This window comes from Oreochromis niloticus, linkage group LG5, assembly GCF_001858045.2.
Source record: "Oreochromis niloticus isolate F11D_XX linkage group LG5, O_niloticus_UMD_NMBU, whole genome shotgun sequence".
Taxonomy (NCBI): domain Eukaryota; kingdom Metazoa; phylum Chordata; class Actinopteri; order Cichliformes; family Cichlidae; genus Oreochromis; species Oreochromis niloticus.
The window spans coordinates 28,832,491-28,858,664 of NC_031970.2; the positions used below are offsets into that span (position 1 = coordinate 28,832,491).

The following is a 26,174-nucleotide window of genomic DNA, read 5'->3' on the forward strand; positions in this document are numbered from 1 at the left end:
TCCCACTAAATAATTTTAATTATATGTGAAGAACTGGGCTTTTGCAGTTATCTGCTCTAACATGGCTACAAGTCAGTTGTGACTTGCTTTTCCACCGCGAGCATGTGGTGCAGAAAACATCACGTGTGACCAGCAGAGGGAGATATCCCAACAGCTTAACGCTTGTCGCTGACACCAACGAGGAAGCCAACGTCTGGAGCTGATCAGTGAAACCTCCACCGGATCAGACCAGACATGGGCACACTGCACAACCTAAACGCGCTCATTACCGAGCGGCTCACCGCGGCGGCGGTGGAGATTTTCGGGGCTGTGGAGAAAACCTTAATAGACTACCAGGGAGAGATCAGCCGATCCAAGCAGGAGATAAATCAGCTGCGATCACTGCTCTCCTGGCCTGAAGTCAGGCTACACAGATCAGGTGTGTAAATGAAATACTCTTTACTTAATGTTAAAGACTACAGCTGTTTCACCTCCAGACTTTTCTCGTACCATTCAGCAGATCATCTTGTGAGTCCCTGCAGTGATGAAGAGGCTTCTCCTGAGGGCTCTACCCCACATGTGCACCCAAAGCCCCAGAGCATCCTGCACATTAAAGAGGAGCATGACCAAAGGGATGCTCAGCAAGGAGCCTCCTGTAGGCAGCAGAGGGATGCCACAGTGTCACCCGAGGTTGTGACAAAAGGAGATCACGAGGATCCACCCTCGCACCTATACACTGTATTAACTGTTGAGCAGGCAGCAGCTATCAAAGCTGAGCCACATGGAGATGAGTGTTTAACATCTACCTGCAGAATAAATGCGGAGTCAGAAGTTCAACAACTTAACCCAGAAGGTGAGGAGAGGACTGAGTAAAAGCACATCCAGCAAAAGCTGGCATCAGTTATTTTGTTTTTATATCAGTCTGAGTGCTGGAATGAGAAAAATGGTGTGTTTTTCATTGCACGAGCTGGAGATGCTTCCTATAATGAGAAGGTTTGTTTACATTCATGAGCTAATACCTGTCTGAGTGATCAAATCCAAAGTGTATCAATGCAGTAAACGACAGATTTCCTTTACATTCATGTTGTGTTTCAATGTTAAACAGAAAGGTGAAAGGAAATGTCAAACGCAGCCCAAGGTCATAAACTTCTCTCATGTTCAAATATACTGATAACAGTGGTACTAATTAGATATAAATAATTAAAAATGATAGCAATTTATTATGAATATTTTAATATAATATTTTATAATAATAATATAATATTTTTTTAGATCCACTGGAGATCACTTATTCTAAGAATCATGGGACTCAACAAGACCAGAGCCAGTATCAGCACTGTTACAACCGTCATACATCTCAGATCATCAAAGTGCAGGCGTTTACATCATCTAGACCTCAGGAAGAGGTGGACTGTGACTGTACACTACATCATCAGCCAGTAGATGATTATAATGAGGCTCCTTCTCTAACCCTGAGCCCCAAATGCAGTCTGAGCAACAATACATTTACTACAGCAGAAAACAGGACAGATGTTGAAGGCTGTACACTGTCTGGAGAGTCTCAGTCTGTCCACTCTGTAGAGCCAGAGCAGCTTGTTGGTCAGAGTGAGCATACTGAAAACATAGAGGGTGTGGGGATTAAGCTGCTCAAACCATCAGGAACAAGACAACAGAAAAGGCGAATCCCTGAGTTGAACACCAACGACGGAGACGGTATAGGAATGGAAGAAGATGGAACTCATTTCATAAGGGAAAGAAGGCACACATGCCCCATTTGTGCTAAGCGTTTTAAAGAGTCGAGTCATTTGAAGGATCATGTGAGGATCCACACAGGAGAGAAGCCTTACCGCTGTAAGGAATGCGGCGTGAACTTCAGGCAGAGTGGAGCCCTGACCTTACACATGAGAATCCACACAGGAGAGCGACCGTACCAGTGCACAGAGTGCAGCAGGCGATTCAATCGTAAAGGTGACATGGAGACTCACAGGGTGACGCACACAGGGGAGAGGCCTCATTCGTGCTTGTTTTGTGGGAAAACCTTTCAAAGGAAGAGCCAATTAAACACACATCTGAAGATCCATGAAGAGGACAGAACCGATTACACTCACCCACTGTGACTTCACAGGAGGCAGAAATGATATGTCTAAAACCGTTTATTTTAATTGCAACTGATGTTACAACTGTAGGACTCAAGGAAGCATGCTAGGGTAAAATCATTCCATTTGCAGTCCACAGGTCTCATCATCAGTGACTTCAACACTTTCACCAATACAAATCCCTCTCCTAACAACACGTTATTTCTCTGTGTAAAACCAGGTTCTTGGCGAGCCTAGAACCATATATCTTCATTTCATTAGAGACTAACAATATTATTAAACTGTGTCTTATCATTATCATTGTAACATTAGATGTGAGTCATATAACAATCTCTATAAGTAATATGTGCAACTTTTATGCCACAAACTGAAAGAGCTCATGTGAGCAGATGTCTCTGAGTATCAGTGCAAATGCAAACCAGAAATTCTTTAGTAAAGACAAATTTAATAAAGAAAGCTGCTGTAACGCAAACTGTAAAGGAGATGAACACAATGTCTCAGTTTTAATAGGTAGTTGTCAAAACAAAACTAGCATATACATTAAAGGACAAGACAATAAAAAATGAATTCATTCAGCTGACAAACATTTTCTACTAGACAGTTTTTGTCTCCAAAGTAAATAAATGGTCGTTTTTTGAATATTTTCATTGTGTCTGTTTTTTAAATGAAAAAATAAGCATTACATGACAACAGGGGTCTCGAACTCCAGTCCTCGAAGGCCGCTGTCCTGATACCACGTGTGCCTGTTGCAACACACTTCTTCAAGATTTTAAAACTTTGGAAGTCGTTCGTAAGATGTAGAGTTTTCAGAGCACTTGCAGAAAAAGCTCCTGGTAGCGCTCACACGTGAAAACCACATTCGATTGTTGGCTTCTGCTTTTATACCTGCCGCTCAACACGTCATCCTCATCACCTTGACTCCCAGTGTCACCCAAGCAAAGTGGAGTGATAAACACGTCGGCCTTTTTTATTCAGAATAAGTTTCCCGTAAAAAATATTATTTCTCATTTAGTTTCACAGTTTCGATTCAAACGGGTTTTTAAAAAGAAAATATTGTATTATTGTAATATGTAATGTATTTTTAATCATTAATTCATCACTTTATAAACAAGAAGTATCAATAAGTGAAAATCGTAACGAAAACTCATCACGTTAATTAAGTCTGATTATTTCTTTCGTTAAAATGAACTGCGTTAGTCGATCACTTTTTTAAAATATTTAAAGAAAAGATCATCTTCATGCAGAAAAAATAAATAAATGAACGAATAAAAAATGAATATATACAATAAAGTTGCTGTACTTGTTGTAAAGACCCACCTTTTAGCACATCCCAGCACACCCACTCACTTCACCAGATCCACCTTGTTTAGTTCTCTCACCTTTGATTGGGTGTGGTGCTTGTCCTTAATTGCACTCACCTGTCACACGTTATATAAGGACTGCATTCACTTTTGGCTCACTCCTTCTTCACTCCCACATGGGGCGGCAGCAGAGCATTGGCAGTCCATGCGTGTCTTTCCTTCTTTGCTTTATTGATTTGAGAATAAAAGGAGAACCCTGTGAATGATTAGAGGACTGCTTATTCTCATTCTAATCGGATGAGGCCATGATGCTGATTACTTAAACCCTGAGCCGTCCTTCCTTCATAACAGTACTGTAAAATATTGTCGCAGCATTTAACTGCGCCTTTGATAAAGACGTTTCGCCTTTTTTCCGTTGTAGCTCAGAGTGAAATTTAGCTGACATGTGTTACAAACGCTTGTGTATATTGATTTATGCGCAACTTTTTGAGGACTCTGACCACACTTTAAACTATTTTACAAACGCGAATTTCAAACTTGAATCCCCGTACGATCAGGGGCGGTCCTAGCCTGTTTGGTGCCCTGGGCGAACACTCCCTCTGGAGGGTGGTTAGGGTGGTGTCTGAGAGGCAGATGTTGTCCAAGATAAGGACAATCATGGATAATACCTCCCACCCACTCCATGACATACTGGCTAGCCACAGGAACACGTTCAGTGAGAGACTGAGATTACAAAAAGCACCACTGAACAACACAGGAAATCTGTGGCCTGTGGCCATCTCCCTGTACAACTCGTCCATCTAATACACTGTAAACACTGCAATAGCTATACTAAGAAAAGCGTCTGGACTTCTTTAAGTTGCTTGAAGACGTTTCACCTCTCATCCGAGAAGCTTCTTCAGTTCTAAGGTCAAATGGCCGAGAGTCCCAGATTTAAACCCAGTGGGAGTATCCCCCCAAAGAGGGACAAAGGACCCCCTGGTGATCCTCTAATCACATGAGCTAAGGTGTGATACTCCCACTGGGTTTAAATCTGGGACTCTCAGCCATTTGACCTTAGAACTGAAGAAGCTTCTCGGATGAGAGGTGAAACGTCTTCAAGCAACTTAAAGAAGTCCAGACGCTTTTCTTTGCAAACTCCTTTAACTACGATGACCTGGATGACTGAGAACCTTCACAGACAATAGCTATACTCTTTTTACGCACACTCTTTTCTACTCTGTAATATTCTTGTCAATTTTCTTGATATTTATTTATAATCACCTCTGATAATCCTTGATATTTATAATTGAGTGATGTGTATATATTAGTGCTATTTCTTAAATGTGTAAAATCTGTAACGTATTGTATTGTTTGGAGTTTAGTCTGTTACTGTTACTATTTTTACAATTTCATCTTGGAGCAACTGTAACCCACATAATTTCCTTGGGGATTAATAAAGTATTCTGATTCTGGTTGTTTCAGGATGACCTGCCATTATCCAATGACACATCTGCTTACCTGTATCTTTTGCTCGTTTCTCTTCCTCTTCTTTTCTCTTTTTTCTAAACTGAGCACCTGATGGCTTTGAACTTTTCTTGTCCATCTTCCATTGGTTTTAATTTCGCACTCCAGTATGAACACCCATCCCCTAACCCGAGGACCACCACAACATAACCTAATAGACCTATACCTTAGTTCACAGATCCGCTTTGTCTAGGGCTTATTTCTGGGATTTCACACAAACCAGGATTCAAATCACGAATACATAATGGCTTTGGATTTACAACATGAAATGTGCTGTATTTGGAAGCAGCCGGCCCCCCTGCCCTGTCGACAGGTTGTGTGAGACTGTAACTCATCAAACTGTAAATTATAAATTTTAAATTGTTATTGATCCCTTTACCACTAGTCCTAAAGTCTATATTTATTTTCTTACTCTTCTTATATTTATTGTTTGTTTTCTTGCACTGCTATAACTGGTCTCGTCTATATCGTCTGAATTTCAGGAGCGGGACCACTCCTCCTTCACGCCCCCTCCGGCCTCAGCCTATAAAAAAAACCCTTCTCCAATACCTGCTGTTCTCATTTTCATGCCCCCCCCCATTTTTTCTCTCTTTTCTCCTCTCCTCTCTTCCTTTCCTCCATTCATTTCTCGTACATGGGGATCTGCCCGGCCCGAGAGCCGTCGCCAGTCCCCTTCAAGGCCTTCCCCAAACCGCAGGACTATTTCACACTTCCTCATCGCCCATCGTTACCAAGGATTTGGTCCCTGCTAGTGAACTGTACTGTATGTATCGGAGATGACGGTAAAGTTTACTTTGACTTGAGCAGCAAGCAGGCGCACCGAGGGCTCTCGCGCTCACTTTTCGCATATAGAATTTCGAAAAACCTGCAAATTATAAGTATGTATTATAATGTCTGGTGTTTTCATGTTTGTTGGTTTGTTTTTATTCTGTTTTATTTTGCGAGCTGGTTATTAGATGCCGCTCCAGCCAGCCAGAGAATCCCCCGCCGCCCCGCCCTCTCCTCCCTGTGCTGCAAGCAGCAGGCGCACCTCGCAAACGGAGGGCGCCCTTACTCCCAGCAAATGGGCGATAGAAAACCGATTGGTGCCTATGCCATCCGCAAAATACGCTGGTATGATGTCAGGGCAGCATGAGTACGAGCAACTCTCTACAGCGCAACAGCGTCTTTTATCCAGTATAGCATCATGAAATCAGACCGCTGTGACATTAACCAAAAACACCAAAATGTACCAGAATAACGGGAATAATAGATTAGATTAAATGGCCTGTATTTGTATAGCACTTTACTTAGTCCCTATGGACCCCAAAGCGCTTTACACAACATTCAGTCATCCACCCATTAACACACATTCACACACTGGTGATGGCAAGCTACATTGTAGCCACAGCTGCCCTGGGGCGCACTGACAGAGGCGAGGCTGCCGGACACTGGCGCCACCGGGCCCACGACCACCACCAGTACGCAACAGGTGAAGTGTCTTGCCCAAGGACACAACGACCGAGACTGTCGGAGCCGGGGTTCAAACCGGCAACCTTCCGATTACAAGACGAACTACTAACGTTTAACATTAGATTAGATTAACCTTTATTAGTCCCACACGTGGGAAATTTGTTGTGCCACAGCAGAAAGTGTACAGTACAAATTTCAAGTATAGAGAAGGATACAAACAGCTCAGAATCTAAAGCATATTCCACATTATCTGTCAAACATGATGGAAGCAATGTTATACCATAGGACTGCCTGCAGTGGAATCAGGTCACTGGTTCCCCTCAGATGATGTGACTGCTGATAGGAGCAGCAGGATGAATTCAGAAATGTGCAGAGAGTACTATAATCTCTGCTCAAGCTCAGAGATTTGGCTGATGTCGGTTGATTGGACTGCATTTAAACAGTGTAACTCCATAAGGACCCAAAGTGTAATGCAAAAACAACCCAAAATATCCCAAGGCAAAGAAATGGGATATTCTTAAATGTTGAAACCAATCACATGATCTGAGGCCAACGGAGCACGCTCTTCAGTTACCAAAAACAAAACTGAAGGCAGAGACACACACACGCAAGCCCAAAAGTCCAGCAGAGCATTTGGACCTCAGTCAGTCACTGACTGCCAAGGATTTTCATCAAAGTTTTAAAAACAATGATTTCATTTAAAATCATATCAGGGTGTCCAGGTACTTTTGAGCCTCTGAAATTGGGGGACAGTGCATGAAAATGGCTGTCATTTCTAAACTGTTAGTGCACTAACTTTGTGAAATCCCTGGAATTAAAGGAAGAAGTGTGACAGCTTAATAAGGGACATTCCATCTGTTGCTGCTTCCTGCATTTTTGAATGAAACAGACACCACGAGGTGCAGAAAGTGAAACAAAACAAATCTATTCCTTTCTGTTCCAATCCACAGTCTGCTTTTCGCGGAACACGTTATCACTTTGTCCATTTTTAATTGTCATTTCTGTCGTAAGACAAGCTGAGACCACCATGAGCACTCTGAACCAGCAGTATGATGAGCAAGTCCGTCCCCTCATCGACCTCATTGACTCTCTCCGCTCTCTCGGTGTAGAGAAGGACCTGGCGCTGCCTGCTATCGCCGTGATTGGAGACCAAAGCTCGGGGAAGAGCTCTGTGTTGGAGGCGCTGTCCGGGGTGGCACTGCCGAGAGGCAGCGGTGAGTTGTCTTATTTCCAGCTCAGAAACTTTCCGTTCATTAGAAGTATCAAAGTGAAGCATATAACGGAACTGTATCAAGACTGGCAGAGAGGTGGGGATGGTGCAGGGCACGTATGAGGCAGCAAAACACATTCTTTGGCGACTAGCCTGTTCCTTAAAATCTATGTTTAATGATTTATTAATTTAATGACAGCTTACTCATTTTATTTCAGGAAAATAAGTAGAAAACGGTTTGACCTTTGACTTGAGCATTCCATGACTTTGTTTTATTTTTTACATTTTTTTGAATGTACTCAATGGGAATTTTAAACTAAAATGACAAATTTAACAAATTTTCAGCTGAAGTGTTGCTGGTGATCCATAACAACAAACATTGGATCAAAAGATCCATCATGTCTGTGTTATAAAATGAGGCACACAGAGGAATAAATGACAGACTGTCACATCCTGGGTTGGAGCCAATTCTATTTCTTCTTTCAATTAATGGATTTTTTGGGGGGTCTTTTTCTTTGTGTGTGTGTGTGTGTGTGTGTGTGTGTGTGTGCGCCCACGCGCATGCATTCAGTTTTAAGGGAGGGTGGTTGGTCTGGGTTTGGTGCCCATTTCCTATTTCCTATAAAACAAAGTTTCGAACAAGTCAAAGGAGGGGAGGAACTGGAGAGCACAGAAAAAAACTGAGCAAGATGTATTCTCCCCTGATCTTGTGAGAATCAAAATGTCTGTCAAAGGTGAGTTACTCAAACATAGCATTAGACTCCAACTAGAAAAAAAAAGCCTTGTTACAATCTCTTACAGTTCAGTTAAAATCTGAAATCGTTCATTAATTTGTCCAAAAAAATTTGCAACAGTCAGAGAAATTATGCTGTCTGACACTCACTGTTTTAAAACACAGGTATTGTGACAAGATGTCCACTGGAACTGAAGATGATGAAAAAAAAGGAAGGAGAGGCGTGGTATGGAAAGATAAGCTACCGCGACTTTGAAGAAAAGATAAAAGAGCCTGCACTTGTGGAGAAAATGATTCGAGAAGGTGAGTCTACATAATTCTTACCAAGTAAAACGTGGAAGTACAAAGTAGGCACGTTAAATCTGTTGCTTAGGCATACGTGACATCATATTCTCTCTTTAGCTCAACTTAAATTGGTCGGGAATGAGGTGGGGATCAGCAGTGAGCTCATCAGTCTGGAGATTGCCTCCCCGGATGTTCCAGACCTTACTCTCATTGACCTGCCTGGCATTGCCAGGGTGGCTGTAGATGGGCAATCAGCAGACATTGGTGATAAGGTATGATACCTTAGTCTCCCTCACATTTTTAAGGCCATTTCTTTGGTAGAAATTTCATCCAATGAAACACAAATCCAGAGTTTGATAGGCATTGGCATGTTACTAATAGTCTTAAAAAGAGACAACACTGACACACCAGTGTGACTGCTGATTTTTGGTATTATATGTGTTTATTGTTATGAGTTTGCTATTTCATCTGGACATTCCTGCTTACATCAGTTAGTTGATTGTATTGTTCATAACTGCATTTATGCAATTTATGACATGATCTTTATTTTATTTTGAATGGATACTTTCAGATTAAAACTATGATCCAGACTGTCATCAGTAAACAAGAAACTATCAACCTGGTGGTTGTTCCGTGCAACGTGGACATTGCAACTACAGAGGCTTTGAATATGGCTAAGCTGGTGGATCCTGATGGAGAGAGGACTTTGGGTAAGCAAGTGTCTCTCTTAGGTCATTTATTCTCTTTACTGTGGATTCTGTTGCCAGTAGTCTCCACCTCATAAAACAGGATCCCAAATGATTAACATCATGTGGATGCAGTGAACCACAACTGCAACACATTAGCCTGGAAGTTGGAGATGGGCCACAGATTGCTCTTCCACACAGGCAATCACCCAAATCGCTTTAGTACAAGTTGTAGTGGTCATGGCAAAGCCCTGTTGGTAATTCAATAGAAAATTTGGGCAGAAAAGAAACAGCAGGTATAAAAACTGAGCCTACAAATTTGACTCAGTACTTTCCCTAGTTTCAGAGTGCCTTTTGATGCTGAAGGAAACTGTAGTCACTGACACCCTGGCTTTCCTTGCAATTTCTCTGTAGGAAAGACATTAAGTGTAATGATGGTCTGTCTCTCTTCCATTATTAATTGCCTTTTTCTCACCATTGTTGTAGCAATACAGTACTTTCTTCAGTACAATACTGTTCAAATGATGCTCACGAGGGTAAGGTACCACATTGTGTTCCAGCATTGCTTTTATGCAGACAGAGGGGGGTTGTAAGTAACCCAGAAAAATTGGAACACCTGCAGGAATTAGCAGCACCAGCTTTCAAGGCTTGATCAACTTCCATTGCTGCAGAACAGCTTTAAATTGTTAACCCTGAAAAAGGTCTTTTTGTATAATTCTGAAATGTACTTTTGGGTAACCTTACCTTTTTAGTTTTTACCTCTGTCATTTCTAACCTTTTTATCATTTCAAACCATTCATTGGACTTGAACAAGTAGAAATCTTTTCTGCACATTGATATCTGAGGCAATGATGGAACACGAACATCTAAAAACTATTAAAGATAAAAGCCTAAATGAATGGAATGACAGCTATATTAAAGAATTTAAAGGTCATGTATTAACTGAGAGTGAAATGAAAGAAACAAAACCTTACCAGGTATATGTCCTGTAATGCAAAAAGCTGCATTTATATGTATCCAAAATGGCTGTACATTTCTGACATCCACTGGATTTCTTCTGCAAACATCTGTGATCATGTTAAAGATCCCTTTCCTGCTGAGCAAACAATGTGAGCAACATTTGATGACTGGCACCAAGCTCTGACTGGAGCTTTGCAGTGATCACTACAAATTATCGTCTTCTCATAAGGTGGGAAATCCAACACTATCTCTCTCTGTCAGGTGTCTTGACTAAACCTGACCTGGTGGACAAAGGCACAGAAGAGAACGTGGTTAAAATTGTCCATAATGAAGTCATCCCACTGAAGAAGGGCTACATGGTGGTCAAATGCAGGGGTCAGAAGGAGATCACAGAGAAGGTGTCACTTTCTGAAGCACTAAAAAATGAGGAAGCCTTCTTCAAAGAGCACACCCATTTCCAGTAAGTTTGCTCTTTTTGGCAATTATGCAAGCACGCGTTTGTGGTGTGTTAGGCTGTGTTGCTTATACTCTAACCTTTTGTTTGTGCTGTAGGACTCTCTTTGATGAGGGTCAGGCCACTGTTCCTAAACTGGCAGAAAAACTCACTCTTGAACTGGTCCATCATATTCAGGTGAGTACTTATTACTGTTTTACCTTTGTAGGTCACTGGGGAGAGCTTTAACCCACTCCAGCTTTGATGTGATTTGTCCATGTGATTTGTAGAAATCTCTGCCACGGCTTGATGAGCAGACACAGAAGAAACTGGAACAGACTCGGGCAAACCTGAACAAATTAAGAACAGGACCCCCATCTGATGCAACTAAGAGACAAAAGTTTCTCAGTGATGTGAGTAAACAAAAGTGTAAGCAAAATGAATACGAGCTTCTGGAAAACACATGTCCTGTTCTTTTAATTGAACCTGTTCTATCTTAGCTTGTGTCAGCATTCACACAGGATGCCATCAGACTCACCACAGGTGAAGAATTAAAATGTGGATACAACTCCAGCATCTTTTTCACACTCAGAAATGAGTTTGAAGCATGGGAGAAAATCATAAAAGACTCTGGATCATCATGTAAGTGAATTAACAACTTTTTCATTCATCAGTTTTTTTAGATTCCCTCTGTTGCTTACAAGCTACTACATAAAGTAACTCTAACATTTAAAGAAAAAAAAATTACTGCCATTAAAACACATTTTACATCGTCACATGTTAAAGGTTAACTTTCATTGCACTGCAGTCAAAGAGCATATTCTGAGAGAAGAGTCTCAGTTTGAACGCATGTACCGTGGAAGAGAACTGCCATTGTTTGTGAGCTACAGTACTTTTGAGTCCATAATCCAGAAGCAGATCAAACAGCTGGAGGAGCCTGCTATCCAGAAACTCAAGGAAGTGTCAGGCATGTTTTTTTTTCTCATAATACTTGAATCTTACTTTGCAGGTAATCTTTCATTTGGTACATTTTTTGACTAACTTGTTATCATTTTATTGCTTTTAGAGGTTGTGAGGAAAGAGCTGTTTGAATTGGCACAAAACAGCTTTGTGGGCTTTCCGAACCTCATCAATACAGCGAAGGTCTCGTTTTCTTTATAATGTATTGCTGTGCACATATTATTAAACGCTAATGAATATTTATTGACATTTTTTGTGTGATTTAGATGAACATTGAAACCATCAGGAATGAAAGGGAAGAGGAAGCAAAGTACATTCTGGGAATGCAGTTTAAGATGGAAATGGTTGTTTACACTCAGGACAGCAAATACATCACGGAGATACAAAATGAAATTGCCAAAAAGGGCCAACTGTACTTTGGTGGGATGACCTCAAAGGAGATGATGAGACATTTTGAAGTATATTTCAATGTAAATATCACTCAATTGCTTTTTTACTGCTTTTGTTTAAAGCATGTGATTCATTGGATCCACATGTATCCCATCAAAATAGTTAACTTTAGTTTTTTTTAACATATTAAGAAAAGCAAACACTGAAAACTCTTTGAGAAAAAAATTATACCTAAAACTTACATCTTTTATATTTAATCACACTTTTAGATCCATAAAATAAGATCTATTATTTTATGGTGTGATTAAATATGTCTAGAGTGATCTGAAATATTTTTTGATAATTACATGTAATTTGCAATAAAACCGTGAGGAATTTTTTTAATAATCACACTAGAAAATGTCTCAAATTCAGTCCTAAACCAGTGAGCTCTTTAGTACATCTTATTTTTGTCTTCTTTGCTCTCAGATTGCTGGGCAGCGTCTTGCTGACCAGATCCCCCTGTTGATCCGCTATCAGATGCTGCAGGAGTTTGCCAGCGAGCTGCAGAGTAAGATGCTGGACACATTTACGGACAAGGAGAGAAAAGAGTACCTGCTTCAAGAGGACGGTGGCACAAAAAATAAAAGAGAAGATCTTAAGATGCGCCTTGAGCGTCTCACAAGAGCTCACATTCTGCTGTCTGACTTTCAAAACTTTCAACCAGATTCCTAACCTGGCAGCACAAAGCACGAGGTTGGACCTCACTGCAGTCTTTCCACGCATTACTAGAATTGAAAGGGCTGGGTTTTGCACCTATAATCATTTATAAGAAACACTGAAGAAATAGGAATATTTCTATACAGGTATTATAAAAAACAGATACAGTTGCACCAGGAAGTCTTAAGTGCTAGACGAAGAAAAAAAGAAAAACAACACACATCCAGAGTTTTCAGATTTCTACTCAACTAAATCAGAATCTCTGTTTTGGACAAGAATATTTTTGCATTATTATGTGCTCTGTGTGTTCATGTGTTTTATCATCTGTTATAGGTTTCCTATTCATTTTCAGTTGTATTAAATACATAAATTAATAAAATGCAGTGAAACAATAAAACTGGCGTTTCTGACAGTATTCGTTTTTGCTGAGGCTTCACATAACTGCACTGAACCACAGCTGTGTACATACAGATGTCACATTGCTTCTGGACAAAAAACAGGCCATGCAGTCAAAGGAACTCTGTAAACCTCAATAATGTGGTCATGTTCCAAGAATCAATAAACATGAGCTAAAAAAAGTTTGAATTAGCTCTCATCTTTCAAGATAGAGTGTACATTCCCTCTTGACATCTGATTTCCCTCTAACCTTGACCCATTCCCTTTATGGCTGGTTGAACACTTACATAGTGAAACGTAGCTGAAATGTATTACAAACGCTTGTGTGCAGTGATTTATGCGCAACTTTTGAGGACTCTGACCACACTTTAAACTATTTTACAAACGCGAATTTCACATTTGAATACATAGTGATCCCTCACGCTTTTACAATAGCCCATAAAGGTTAGTATTTAAACTACATAAGCTGCTGCGTTTATAACACTATTTATTGAAAATTTCTCTCCGTAAATGTTGTAAAGTCAAATAAAAATCAAATAAAACTGGCAAATTAAAGTAAGTCACTACACCACACCAGCCTCTTTTATCCAGTATAGCCTCATAAAATCAGACAGCTGTGACATTAACCAAAAACACCAAGATGTACCAGAATAACAGGAAGAGTATATGAAACCGGTGTGTTCCTGCATTGTGTCTGACAATGAAAGGTAAAAAGAAAGACCTCCAAGTAAATAACTTGTCAGCTCCAGCTCCTCTCCCACGCGGGAATTGTAAAAAAGGGGAGAGGCCAAAGGGGTACCTCAAATTTATAGGGTTGAACCAAAGAAGAAGAAAGGGATGAGGAGGGGCTCTAACTTATAATCAACATAACTACAGGCTTAGAGGTCCTAAAAGTCAGGTATACCAGGGACAGCTTGGGGTTTTGAACACATTTTGTGCAATTATAACAATATGTCATTTATGACCTGGTTACATTCACCCCCCAAGAATTACATAAAATCCTGTCACAGTTCTGGGTCAGTTTGACCCAGTATTTTCAGTTCTCACGTTTTGGTTTTTATTTTGTATTTGATGATGATGATGATTATTTAGTATGTTCCGGCTCATTCTGGTTTAGGTTTAGCTCTGCCCGTGTAACGTCTGTTTCTTTGTCTACATCTTTGTGAATTGTTTCCTGTTTTATTTTGAAAGGTTGTGTCTTATGTCAGTCAGTGTTGCCAACTTAGCGACTTTGTCGCTATATTTAGCGAGTTTTCAGACCCCCTTAGCGACTTTTTTTCTATAAAGCGACTAGCGACAAATCTGGCGACTTTTTCTGGTGTTATTGGAGACTTATTTATGACGACTTTTTGACGTGAAAGCGCGTATCGCTTTTACTCTCAACAAGCAGCGGGTGCTGCCGTGGGCACCTCGCCCGTTCCAAAGCGCTCACGGGTGGAGGATAGTCCTCCCCCAGCTGCTATCAGGGCAGGAGATGTACACACCTATGCGTCCAAACTGCAAATGAATCGCGCATGAGCGAAGCCGCTGCTCCCGCACTGACTGTGACGCAGTCAGTTCTTCTTTTACTCTTATGCTGTTTTGTGGACCACACAAGGTTTAAAACTACTTATAAACACACACACACACACACACACACACACACAAAGTAACTCCACCAGAGTGCCTATTTCGGGTCACTTTTGCCGGTCCAAGCCCGGGTGAAGGAGCAGGGTTGGAATTGTGACATTAAAAAAAAACAATAATTGCTAAAAGAAATTTAATTTGTAGTTCTAAATAAACTCTAAATGCATTTAGGACGTTTTTTACTCACTTTATGTCTCTTCCATGATGTTATTTCTCTCTCCAACAACGTAGGTTACAATTACGTTAGCGTGACCAATTATGCAAATTAGGCGATGACGTCATTTAGCGACTTCTAGCGACTTTTAGGACAACCAATAGCGATTTTCCTTACTGAGGAGTTGGCAACACTGATGTCAGTATATCTTGCTTCGCTCCCCCTATCTCGTTAGCCTAATTTCTCCCAGCTGTGTCTCCCTCCTGTTGCTCATTCCCTGATTACTCCCCTGTGTATATAAGCCCTGTGTTTTCCTGTGCTCTCTGTCGCGTCGTACCCTCATATCTCCCTGTGTGTTCTCGTTGCCTGCCAGTTTAGTTAGTTCTTTGTTCTGTTGGTAATCCCACAATAAAGTCGAGGGTTTTGAGTTCACCTGTGCCTCTGCGAGTCCTGCTCTTGGGTCCACCTATTCCTGCCTGCCTTCACACAGCTATGACAAATCCTGAAGAGCACACACACTAGTGATGGCCAAATGAAGCTTTCTGAAGCACTGAAGCTTGTATTGAAAAACGGTTCATTACTCGAAGCTTTTCAACACAGTCCTCTCTGGTGACATCTGGTTGCCAAAAATATGAAGAGCAGCTTGAATCCACAAAATAAAACCAACTGCTTCATAATGATAGCCCACTCTACAGAGTGGAACTCTGTCTCATATTGGGCTGCTGTTGTGTTGCTTTGAACGTGTATTTTTTGGTGTTAAAAAATGTAGTTTATTTGTTTAATAAATAATTTTGACCAGTAAACTTTCCTTGTGTGAACATGCACCATGGTTTGGTCTTTCTTTGCTTGTGACTTCTTGATGTTGGTAAATACAATAATTGAAAAATACCACGTTACATATAACATACATATAATAATGCACATTATGCAGTATGCTTCTGCTGTGAAGTCCTGCCTCCATGTACTTATGCATTTAATCTCTAGACGGGTATATTTATAAATAATATTATATTAGGGAAATTTTCCTGTACATATTTTTGACCTGGGGGTAGAATTGATTGTGAAATGGAAAGGGAAAATGCTTATGAACTTGCAAATTAAAAACATGATGCATTTAAGGAAACCCTTTTTCATTTTTATTTAAGAAGAAAATTAGTTACACTGTGCGATGGCCGAATCTGTTCCTTTTCGTGGAGATAATTTCTCCTGCCTTAAGGAAAATCCCTTCACATGGCACAGAAGAGGCTAGAGTACAGAAAAACTGGAAGAGATGCAGTTATGGCTCCACAAACTATATCAGCTAAAGAGAATAAATAAATTAAATTGCTGCACATTTTGTAGACTAACATTTTAAGATTATTTTTTTAAATAAAATATATCTTTTTATAACATTAAATGTTACGAGTCAAATGGAAGTTATTTAATGATATTTATATTATGAAAAGCAGATTTTTTACATTTTAAGTTTTTCCCGTTTTCAGATAAAATAAAGACGCACAAAACAAAAGCAAACAGCCAGAACACAAAGCTGGAAAACCCACCCGATTGACCAGAATCAACTCAAAATACTCCCACACAACAGAACCAAATCTCTCAGTAGAATGATCAGTGGTTCGCTATCTGTCACCATCAAGACACTCCACAAATCCCGCAAATGATTCACTTCGTTCCATTAGAATCAGATACCGAAGCAGTTACGTGCGTAATGAAGCTTCGGACGTCACTGGTCACGTGACTTTTGCCAAACGAAGCAAGCCTCGACACAGTGCTTCTGAACCAGTGTGCTGTTTTTTTTCGACACACGCTCAGGAGCGTCAGCTTCAAGCGGGCCATCACTAACACACACAAAAAAATACAAAAAATATATGTATAAATACACCCACAATAACAAATAACACATGTGATGTCAAACAAATTCACATCACATGTACAATGAATTAGATCAGCAACGTAACTACCTCCAAAGATTATAAGTGATCTGAGACCTGCTCAGCGTCTAGAAAGATCCCAGGACACACTATAGACAAAATGAGGTGCAGTTTACACCACACAAAACAGACCATAATATCTATGGGCGTCACCATAAAGCAATCAGACCTCACAAAGGTGCAAACAACTCTGTGACGTGATTTTCCTTTTCCAAAAACAATACCAATTGGCAACATACAGTAATAAACAAATTCACACATCAGTAACCGCTGCTCGAACAGGTTCAAGCCCAAGAAGTGTTTCAGGTTGAGCCATCAATTCAATCAAGTGACAAACTGGTTTAATGATTCTACCAAAACGTGTGGTAAGTCCCTGATCCATGTCCACTTTTTCAGGTTGAAGAGAACGAAAACTGTGGGACAGGAAAGCAGCAAGGGAGTCTGGGGAGGCCCCATCACCAACCAACCCACCAAGGTCAGAAGCACCCATCATAGGAGGGGTTTGCTGAATGCTATCTATGCCTGGGTCCGCAGCGGACTGCTGCTGGTCATCACACTCACCAATGCAGGAGATGGAATCCACAGTACAGGCGGCAGTAGCTCCTGCCATTACCAGTTGTGAGGCATACTTACTGGTGAATGGTGCCTTTAATCTCCATGTCTGACAGCACCTCTCTTAACTTATGATAGTGAGCCATGGCTGCGATACAGAAAGGATGGTCGTCAGTGAGGTGCATACGATGGAGATATTACCATATAACAAAAAAGCCTGACACATAGTTGTGCAAAACTTGACAAAACAATGAAATCTGGGGGGAAAGAGATTAAAGTAGCCTAATGAAAACATCATAGAAAAGAAAAGAAAACATAGATGTCTCCTCTTAATTAAAACAGGCTGTAAAAGACATCAGTTGCTCAACAAAACTCTGGCTCAAAACTACCATTAAGCCAATATCACTGGAAAAAAAATGTGTGCATCTCAGTACTATAATCTCTGCTGAAATTCAGAGATTTGGCTGATGCCAGTTGATTGGAAAGCATTTAACAGTGTAACTCCATAAGGACCCAAAGTGTAATGCAAAAACAACCCAAAATATCCCAAGGCAAAGAAATGGGATATTCTTAAATGTTCAAACCAATCACATGATCTGAGGCCAACGGAGCACGCTCTTCAGTTACCAAAAACAAAACTGAAGGCAGAGACACACACACGCAAGCCCAAACGTCCCGCAGAGCATTTGGACCTCAGTCAGTCACTGACTGCCAAGGATTTTCATCAAAGTTTTAAAAACGATGATTTCATTTAAAATCATATCAGGGTGTCCTGGTACTTTTGAGCCTCTGAAATTGTTAGTGCACTAACTTTGTGTAAGCCCGGGAACTAAAGGAAAAAGTGTGACAGCTTAATAAGGGACATTCCATCTGTTGCTGTTTCCTGTATTTTTGAATGAACAGACACCACGAGGTACAGAAAGTGAAACAAAACACATCATTTTTTCTTTCTCTTCCAACCCACAGTCTGCTTTTCACAAAGCATGTTATCACTTTGTCCATTTTTAATTTTTATTTTTGTCGTAAGACAAGCTGAGACCACCATGAGCACTCTGAACCAGCAGTATGATGAGAAGGTCCGTCCCCTCATCGACCTCATTGACTCTCTCCGCTCTCTCGGTGTAGAGAAGGACCTGGCGCTGCCTGCTATTGCCGTGATTGGAGACCAAAGCTCGGGGAAGAGCTCTGTGTTGGAGGCGCTGTCCGGGGTGGCACTGCCGAGAGGCGGCGGTGAGTTGTCTTATTTCCAGCTCAGAAACTTTCCATTCATTAGAAGTGTCAAAGTGAAGCATATAACGGAACTGTATCAAGACTGGCAGAGAGGTGGGGATGGTGCAGGGCACGTATGAGGCAGCAAAACACATTCTTTGGCGACTAGCCTGTTCCTTAAAATCTATATTTGTTGACTTGATTAATTTAATGACACGCTATTTTACTTTATTTCATTAAAATAACTAGAACAGAGTTTGAACTTTGAGTTGACAATTTCATGACTTTGTTTTGTTATTTTGAATTTTTGATGTACCTAATGGTACATTTAAACTAAAATTACAAATGTGACAGATTTTCAGCTGAAGTGTTGCTGGCGGTCCTTAAGAACAAAACTCAATTGGATCAAATAAACCATCATTACTAAGATATGAAAACATGTGTGTGTGTGTGTGTGTGTGTGTGTGTGTGTGTGTGTGTGTGTGAGTTGTAGAGGAAGGAGGTTGGTCTGGTTTGGGGCCTATTTCTTATAAATTGAAGTTTCGAACAAGTCAAAGGAGGAAAGGAAGTGGAGAGCACAGAAAAAACTAGTCTGAACCTGCAAACTCATTAATGCTGAACAAAGTGCAGCTCTGTTTCAAGCTAACCTTGCTCAGTTTTACCTTTGGTAGAGAAACTCCTCTACTTCAGACTAATGGAAAAGGTTTAGCCTAGGAGCTTTCTGCCAGAAACTTTAAGCTTTCTTTTCAGTTACATTTATAATTTTAGTTTTAGGAAACTAAACTACCTGGTTAGGTTAGGAGCTGCTTGCTGTTAAAGCAGCTCCTCCCTTCTGTCCATGACCTCCCCTCTGTTGTTAAAAACGGTTTCTTTTAAAGGGTGAAGCATGCCTGGAAGACAGAATGCTCACAGGAAGCTCATTAGTCCAAATCACTTTGGCTGAAAGCATTTCGGCAAGATGGATTCACCCCTGATCTTGTAAAAATCAAACTGTCTATCAGAGCAGAGTTACTCAAACATAGCATTAGACTCCAACTAGAAAAGAAACAACTTTTTACATATTTGTATCACCAAAATCATGGAAGGCTAAATGTCATAATAGAAAACATCTGAAATCATTTATTAATTTGTTCAAAAAAGAGAGAGAGAAATTATCTGACACTCACTGTTTTAAAACACAGGTATTGTGACAAGATGTCCACTGGAACTGAAGATGACGAGAAAGAAGGAAGGAGAGGCGTGGTATGGAAAGATAAGCTACCGCGACTTTGAAGAAAAGATAAAAGAGCCTGAACTTGTGGAGAAAATGATTCGAGAAGGTGAGTCTACATAATTCTTTCATGTCACTACTAAAAACCAAGTAAAACGTGGAAGTACAAAGTAGGCACGTTAAATCTGTTGCTTAGGCATACGTGACATCATATTCTCTCTTTAGCTCAACTTAAATTGGTCGGGAATGAGGTGGGGATCAGCAGTGAGCTCATCAGTCTGGAGATTGCCTCCCCGGATGTTCCAGACCTTACTCTCATTGACCTGCCTGGCATTGCCAGGGTGGCTGTAGATGGGCAATCAGCAGACATTGGTGATAAGGTATGATACCTTAGTCTCCCTCACATTTTTAAGGCCATTTCTTTGGTAGAAATTTCATCCAATGAAACACAAATCCAGAGTTTGATAGGCATTGGCATGTTACTAATAGTCTTAAAAAGAGACAACACTGACACACCAGTGTGACTGCTGATTTTTGGTATTATATGTGTTTATTGTTATGAGTTTGCTATTTCATCTGGACATTCCTGCTTACATCAGTTAGTTGGTTATATTGTTCATAACTGCATTTATTCAATTTATGACATGATCTTTATTTTATTATGAATGGATACTTTCAGATTAAAACTATGATCCAGACTGTCATCAGTAAACAAGAAACTATCAACCTGGTGGTTGTTCCGTGCAACGTGGACATTGCAACTACAGAGGCTTTGAATATGGCTAAGCTGGTGGATCCTGATGGAGAGAGGACTTTGGGTAAGCAAGTGTCTCTCTTAGGTCATTTATTCTCTTTACTGTGTATTCTGTTGCCAGTAGTCTCCACCTCATAAAACAGGCTGCCAAATGATTAACATCATGTGGATGCAGTGAACCACAAACGCAACACATCAGCCTGGAAGTTGGAGATGGGCCACAGATTGCTCTTCCACACAGGCAATCACCCAAATCGCTTTAGTACAACTTGTAGTGGTCATGGCAAAGCCCTGTTGGTAATTCAGTAGAAAATTTGGGCAGAAAATGAAACAGCAGGTATAAAAACCAAGCCTACAAATTTGACTCAGTAGTTTTCCACAGTTTGTGAGTGCCTTTGGATGGTGAGGGAAACTAATCACTGACACCTTGACATTCTTTGAAATTTCTCCATAGGAAAGACCTGCATTTAAGTGTTATGATGGTCTGTCTCTTTTCCATTATTAATTGCCTTTTTTCTCACTATTTTTGTAGCAACACTACTTTCTGCAGTACAATACTGTTTAACTGATACTCATAAGAGTAAGATACCACATTGTGTTCCAACGCTGCTTTTATGCAGACAGAGGGGGGTTGTAAGTAACCCAGAAAAGTGGGAACAACTGTTCTGAAATGTACATTATTTTTCAGTTTTGGATAACTTTCCCTTCTTTTTTTTTTTAACCTGTCCTTTCTAAACTTTGTACCATTTCAAGCTATTTATTGGACTTGAACAACTTGAATTTTCTTCTGCACACTGATATCTGAGGCAATGTTTGAATATGAACATCTCAAGAACTATTAAAGATAAAAGCATGAATGAATGGAGTGACAGCTATATTAAACAATTTGAAGGTAACGTGTCAACTGACAGTAAAATAAAAGAAACAAAACCTTAAATAAATACTGCATACTTGATGGATTTTGACTGAGTACAAGCAATCACTGCCAGACAAACATGTCCAGTAATGTGAAACGCTGCATTTAAATGTACTTTGCCAAAATGGCTGTACATTTCTGACATCCACTGGATTTCTTCTGCAAACATCTGTGATCATGTTAAAGATCCCTTTCCTGCTGAGCAAACAATGTGAGCAACATTTGATGACTGGCACCAAGCTCTGACTGGAGCTTTGCAGTGATCACTACAAATTATCGTCTTCCCATAAGGCGGGAAATCCAACACTATCTCTCTCTGTCAGGTGTCTTGACTAAACCTGACCTGGTGGACAAAGGCACAGAAGAGAACGTGGTTAAAATTGTCCATAATGAAGTCATCCCACTGAAGAAGGGCTACATGGTGGTCAAATGCAGGGGTCAGAAGGAGATCACAGGGAAGGTGTCACTTTCTGAAGCACTAAAAAATGAGGAAGCCTTCTTCAAAGAGCACGCCCATTTCCAGTAAGTTTGCTCTTTTTGGCAATTATACAAGCACGCGTTTGTGGTGTGTTAGGCTGTGTTGCTTATACTCTAACCTTTTGTTTGTGCTGTAGGACTCTCTTTGATGAGGGTCAGGCCACTGTTCCTAACCTGGCAGAAAAACTCACTCTTGAACTGGTGCATCATATTCAGGTGAGTACTTATTACTGTTTTACCTTTGTAGGTCACTGGGGAGAGCTTTAACCCACTCCAGCTTTGATGTGATTTGTCCATGTGATTTGTAGAAATCTCTGCCACGGCTTGATGAGCAGACACAGAAGAAACTGGAACAGACTCGGGCAAACCTGAACAAATTAAGAACAGGACCCCCATCTGATGCAACTAAGAGACAAAAGTTTCTCAGTGATGTGAGTAAACAAAAGTGTAAGCAAAATGAATACGAGCTTCTGGAAAACACATGTCCTGTTCTTTTAATTGAACCTGTTCTATCTTAGCTTGTGTTAGCATTCACACAGGATGCTATCAGACTCACCACAGGTGAAGAATTAAAATGTGGATACAACTCCAGCATCTTTTTCACACTCAGAAATGAGTTTGAAGCATGGGAGAAAATCATAAAAGACTCTGGATCATCATGTAAGTGAATTAACAACTTTTCATTAATCAGGTTTTTTTAGATTCCCTCTGTTGCTTACAAGCTACTACATAAAGTAACTCTAACATTTAAAGAAAAAAAAAATTACTGCCATTAAAACACATTTTACATCGTCACATGTTAAAGGTTAACTTTCATTGCACTGCAGTCAAAGTGCATAGTCTGAGAGAAGAGTCTCAGTTTGAACGCATGTACCGTGGAAGAGAACTGCCATTGTTTGTGAGCTACAGTTCTTTTGAGTCCATAATCCAGAAGCAGATCAAACAGCTGGAGGAGCCTGCTATCCAGAAACTCAAGGAAGTGTCAGGCATGTTTTTTTTTTCTCATAATACTTGAATCTTACTTTGCAGGTAATCTTTCATTTGGTACATTTTTTGACTAACTTGTTATCATTTTATTGCTTTTAGAGGTTGTGAGGAAAGAGCTGTTTGAATTGGCACAAAACAGCTTTGTGGGCTTTCCGAACCTCATCAATACAGCGAAGGTCTCGTTTTCTTTATAATGTATTGCTGTGCACATATTACTAAACGCTAACGAATATTTATTGACATTTTTTGTGTGACTTAGATGAACATTGAAACCATCATGAAAGAAAGGGAAGAGGAAGCAAAGTACATTCTGGGGATGCAGTTTAAGATGGAGATGGTTGTTTACACTCAGGACAGAAAATACATCACGGAGATACGAAATAAAATTGCCCAAGAAGGTCAGGCAAAGGGACAACTGTACACCAGTGGGATGACCTCGAAAGAGATGATGAAACACTTCGAAGTGTATTACAAAGTAAATGTCACTCAAATACTTTTTTTAATGTTTTCCTTTAAAGCATGTGATTCATTGGATCCATGTGCATCCCAATAGCTGACTTTTTTTTTTTAATATTAAGAAAAGCAAACACTGAAACCTCTTTGAGAAACAAATAATACCTCACACTTACATCTGTTATAATAATCACACCTTTAGATCCATAAAATAAGATCTATTATTTTAGGTTGTGATTAAATATATCTAGAGTCATTTGAAATACTTTTTGAGAATTGCACATAATTTGCAATAACCCTTAAGGTCCTCGCTTTAAGGAATTATTTAATAATCACACTAGAAAATGTCTCAAATTCGGTTCTAAACCAGTGAGCTCTTTAGTACATCTTATTTTTGTCTTCTCTGCTCTCAGATTGCTGGGCAGCGTCTTGCTGACCAGATCCCCCTGGTGATCCGGTATCAGATGTTGCAGGAGTTTGCCAGCGAGCTGCAGAGTAAGATGCTGGACACATTTACGAACAAGGAGAGAAAAGAGTACCTGCTTGAAGAGGACGGTGGCACAAAAAATAAAAGAGAAGATCTTAAGATGCGCCTTGAGCGTCTCTCAAGAGCTCACATTCTGCTGTCTGAATTCAGTAGGAACACAACTTTAACTGAAGTCAAAAACTTCAACTCCATGGAAAATTTTCTACCAAATTTCTAACCTGGCAGCACAAAGTGCGAGGTCAGACCTCACTGCAATCTTTCCACGTGTTCCTAGAATTGAAAGGGTTGGGTATTGCACTTATAATCATTTATAAGAAACACTGAAGAAATAGAAATATTTCTATATGGCCATCAGAAAAAATAGAGACAGTTGCACCAGGAAGTCTTAAGTACTAGAAAAGAAAAAAAGAAAAACAACACACATCCAGGTCTAAGGAGTTAAGAAAGAAAACTGTCTGGACCTCTCATCAAAGAAGCTTCTTCAGTTCTGCGGTCAAATGGTGGAGAGTCCCAGATTTAAGCCCTGTGGAGACTCCACACCATTTGACCGCAGAACTGAATAAGCTTCTCGGATGAGAGGTGAAACATCTTCAAGCAACTTAAAGAAGTCCAGACGCTTTTCTTTCTAAGCTCCTTAGACTACGATGACCTGGATGACTGAGAACCTTCACAGACAACACACGTCCAGAGTTTTCAGATTTCTGCTCAACTAAATCAGAATCTCTGTTTTGGACAGGAATATTTTTGCATTATTATCTGCTCTGTGTGTTCATGTGTTGTGTCATCTGTTATAGGTTTCCTATTCATTTTCAGTTGGATTATATGAATAAATAAATAAATACAGTGAAACAATAAGCTGACGTTTCTGACAGTATTCATCTTTGCTGAGGCTCCACATAACTGCACTGAACCACAGCTGTGTACATACAGATGTCACATTGCATATGGACAAAAATCAGGCCATGCATTTAAAGGAACTCTGTAAACCTCAATAATGTGGTCATGGTATTCTCTGAATGTTCCAAAAACCAATAAACATGAACTAGAAAACGTTTGAATTAGCTCTCATCTTCACATTCCCTCTTGACATCTGATTTCTTTACGACCTTGACCCATTCCCTCGATGGCTGGTTGAACCCTTAAAATTGTGTATTCATCACCACCCTTAGCAGCAACAAATGCAATCAAGTTTTGCGACAGCTGGCAACGACTCTTTTGCAGTGCTGTGGAGCACTTTTGGCCCTCTTTGCAGAATTGTTGCAATTCAGCCAAATGGGAGGGTTTCCCAGCATAAACCACCTTTTTAAGGTCGTGCCACAGCATCTCAATCAGATTCTGTCTTGGCCACTCCAAAGTCTTCATTTTGTTTTTCTTAAGGCATTCAGAGGTGGGCTTGCTGGTGACTGTGTGTGCAAAAAAGTATTTAGTCAACCACCAATTGTGCAAGTTCTCCCACTTAAAAAGATATGAGAGGCCTGTCATTTACATCATAGGTATACCTCAACTATGAGAGACATAATGAAAAAAAAATCCAGAAAAATCTCGTCTGGTTTTTAAAGAATTTATTTGCAAATTATGGTAGAAAATAAGTATTTGGTCACCTACCAACAAGCACGATTTCTGGCTCTCACAGACCTGTAAAGTCTTCTGTAAGAGGCTCCTCCGTCCTCGACTCGTTACCTGTTTGAACTCATTATCAGTATAAAATACACCTGTCCACAACCTCAAACAGTCACACTCAAAACTCCACTATGGCCAAGATCAAAGAGCTGTCAAAGGACACCAGAAACAAAATTGTAGACCTGCACCAGGCTGGGAAGACTGAATCTTCAACGGGTAAGCAGCTTGGTGTAAAGAAATCAACTGTGGGAGCAAATATTAGAAAATGGAAGATATACAAGACCACTGATAATCTCCCTCGATCTGGCACTCTACACAAGATCACGTGGGGTCAAAATGATCACAAGAACATTGAGCAGAAATCCCAGGACCACACGGGGGGACCTAGTGCATGACCTGCAGCGAGCTTGGACCAAAGTAACAAAGGCTACCATCAGTAACACACTACGCTGCCAGGGACTCAAATCCTGCAGTGCCAGACGTGTCCCCCTGCTTAAGCCAGTACGTGTCCAGGCTAGGGATGGGTATCGTTTAGGTTTTATGATACCGGTGCCAAACCAGTACTTTTGAAACGGTGCCGGTGCTTAAACGGTGCTCGAACCGGTGCTTAAAGAATGAAGAACACACACTTTGTCCAAAAACCTCATGTTTAGCTGTTGTTGTTTTTTTTGTAAAAAGATAACAATGTTAGCCTTTTCTGCAGCTATAGGGCATA

General features: G+C 40.3%; 3 protein-coding genes across 6 annotated transcripts; all 3 read left to right on the forward strand.

Annotated features, from left to right (window-relative positions):
• The first annotated feature begins 165 nt into the window (after positions 1 to 165).
• Positions 166 to 2,714, forward strand: LOC102077779 (zinc finger and SCAN domain-containing protein 30). Of its 2 annotated transcripts, none has more exons than XM_005450305.4 (3): positions 166 to 418; positions 497 to 832; positions 1,252 to 2,714. In XM_005450305.4, the coding sequence occupies exons 1-3, from the start codon at positions 235 to 237 to the stop codon at positions 2,094 to 2,096; spliced, it is 1,365 nt and encodes a 454-aa protein (XP_005450362.1). In that variant the 5' UTR covers positions 166 to 234; the 3' UTR covers positions 2,097 to 2,714. The 2 variants fall into 2 exon arrangements, with proteins under 2 accessions (XP_005450362.1, XP_019214277.1); XM_019358732.2 differs by having other exon boundaries at positions 500 to 832.
• Positions 2,715 to 5,521: 2,807 nt separating this feature from the next.
• On the forward strand, positions 5,522 to 13,087 carry LOC102077555 (interferon-induced GTP-binding protein Mx). Of its 2 annotated transcripts, XM_025907419.1 has the most exons (14): positions 5,522 to 5,664; positions 5,839 to 5,995; positions 7,444 to 7,548; positions 8,443 to 8,580; positions 8,680 to 8,834; positions 9,134 to 9,272; positions 10,470 to 10,668; positions 10,761 to 10,839; positions 10,932 to 11,054; positions 11,142 to 11,283; positions 11,450 to 11,608; positions 11,708 to 11,784; positions 11,868 to 12,071; positions 12,460 to 13,087. In XM_025907419.1, exons 1-14 carry the CDS (start codon positions 5,659 to 5,661, stop codon positions 12,703 to 12,705), a joined length of 1,929 nt encoding a protein of 642 aa, XP_025763204.1. In that variant the 5' UTR covers positions 5,522 to 5,658; the 3' UTR covers positions 12,706 to 13,087. The 2 variants fall into 2 exon arrangements, with proteins under 2 accessions (XP_025763204.1, XP_019214270.1); XM_019358725.2 differs by lacking the exons at positions 5,522 to 5,664; positions 5,839 to 5,995 and having other exon boundaries at positions 7,047 to 7,548.
• A 5,187-nt stretch (positions 13,088 to 18,274) lies between these two features.
• Positions 18,275 to 24,694, forward strand: LOC112841624 (interferon-induced GTP-binding protein Mx-like). 2 transcript variants are annotated; one of them, XM_019358729.2, is made up of 12 exons: positions 18,275 to 18,576; positions 19,737 to 19,874; positions 19,991 to 20,145; positions 20,445 to 20,583; positions 21,759 to 21,957; positions 22,050 to 22,128; positions 22,221 to 22,343; positions 22,431 to 22,572; positions 22,740 to 22,898; positions 22,999 to 23,075; positions 23,159 to 23,374; positions 23,763 to 24,694. In XM_019358729.2, exons 1-12 carry the CDS (start codon positions 18,330 to 18,332, stop codon positions 24,054 to 24,056), a joined length of 1,968 nt encoding a protein of 655 aa, XP_019214274.1. In that variant the 5' UTR covers positions 18,275 to 18,329; the 3' UTR covers positions 24,057 to 24,694. The 2 variants fall into 2 exon arrangements, with proteins under 2 accessions (XP_019214274.1, XP_019214275.1); XM_019358730.2 differs by having other exon boundaries at positions 23,766 to 24,694.
• The last annotated feature ends 1,480 nt before the right edge of the window (positions 24,695 to 26,174 follow it).

Excerpts from the sequence above, each read along its gene's own strand:
- LOC102077779 (XM_005450305.4), top strand. The coding sequence starts at position 235 with ATGGGCACACTGCACAACCTAAACGCGCTCATTACCGAGCGGCTCACC. Across the intron at positions 419-496 it reads AGTCAGGCTACACAGATCAG|CAGATCATCTTGTGAGTCCC; the intron begins GTGTGTAAATGA and ends CGTACCATTCAG. Across the intron at positions 833-1,251 it reads TCAACAACTTAACCCAGAAG|ATCCACTGGAGATCACTTAT; the intron begins GTGAGGAGAGGA and ends ATATTTTTTTAG.
- LOC102077555 (XM_019358725.2), top strand. The coding sequence starts at position 7,215 with ATGAAACAGACACCACGAGGTGCAGAAAGTGAAACAAAACAAATCTAT. Across the intron at positions 10,840-10,931 it reads AACTGGTCCATCATATTCAG|AAATCTCTGCCACGGCTTGA; the intron begins GTGAGTACTTAT and ends TGTGATTTGTAG. Across the intron at positions 12,072-12,459 it reads ATTTTGAAGTATATTTCAAT|ATTGCTGGGCAGCGTCTTGC; the intron begins GTAAATATCACT and ends CTTTGCTCTCAG.
- LOC112841624 (XM_019358729.2), top strand. The coding sequence starts at position 18,330 with ATGTTATCACTTTGTCCATTTTTAATTTTTATTTTTGTCGTAAGACAA. Across the intron at positions 20,146-20,444 it reads CAGCAGACATTGGTGATAAG|ATTAAAACTATGATCCAGAC; the intron begins GTATGATACCTT and ends GGATACTTTCAG. Across the intron at positions 22,344-22,430 it reads GACAAAAGTTTCTCAGTGAT|CTTGTGTTAGCATTCACACA; the intron begins GTGAGTAAACAA and ends GTTCTATCTTAG.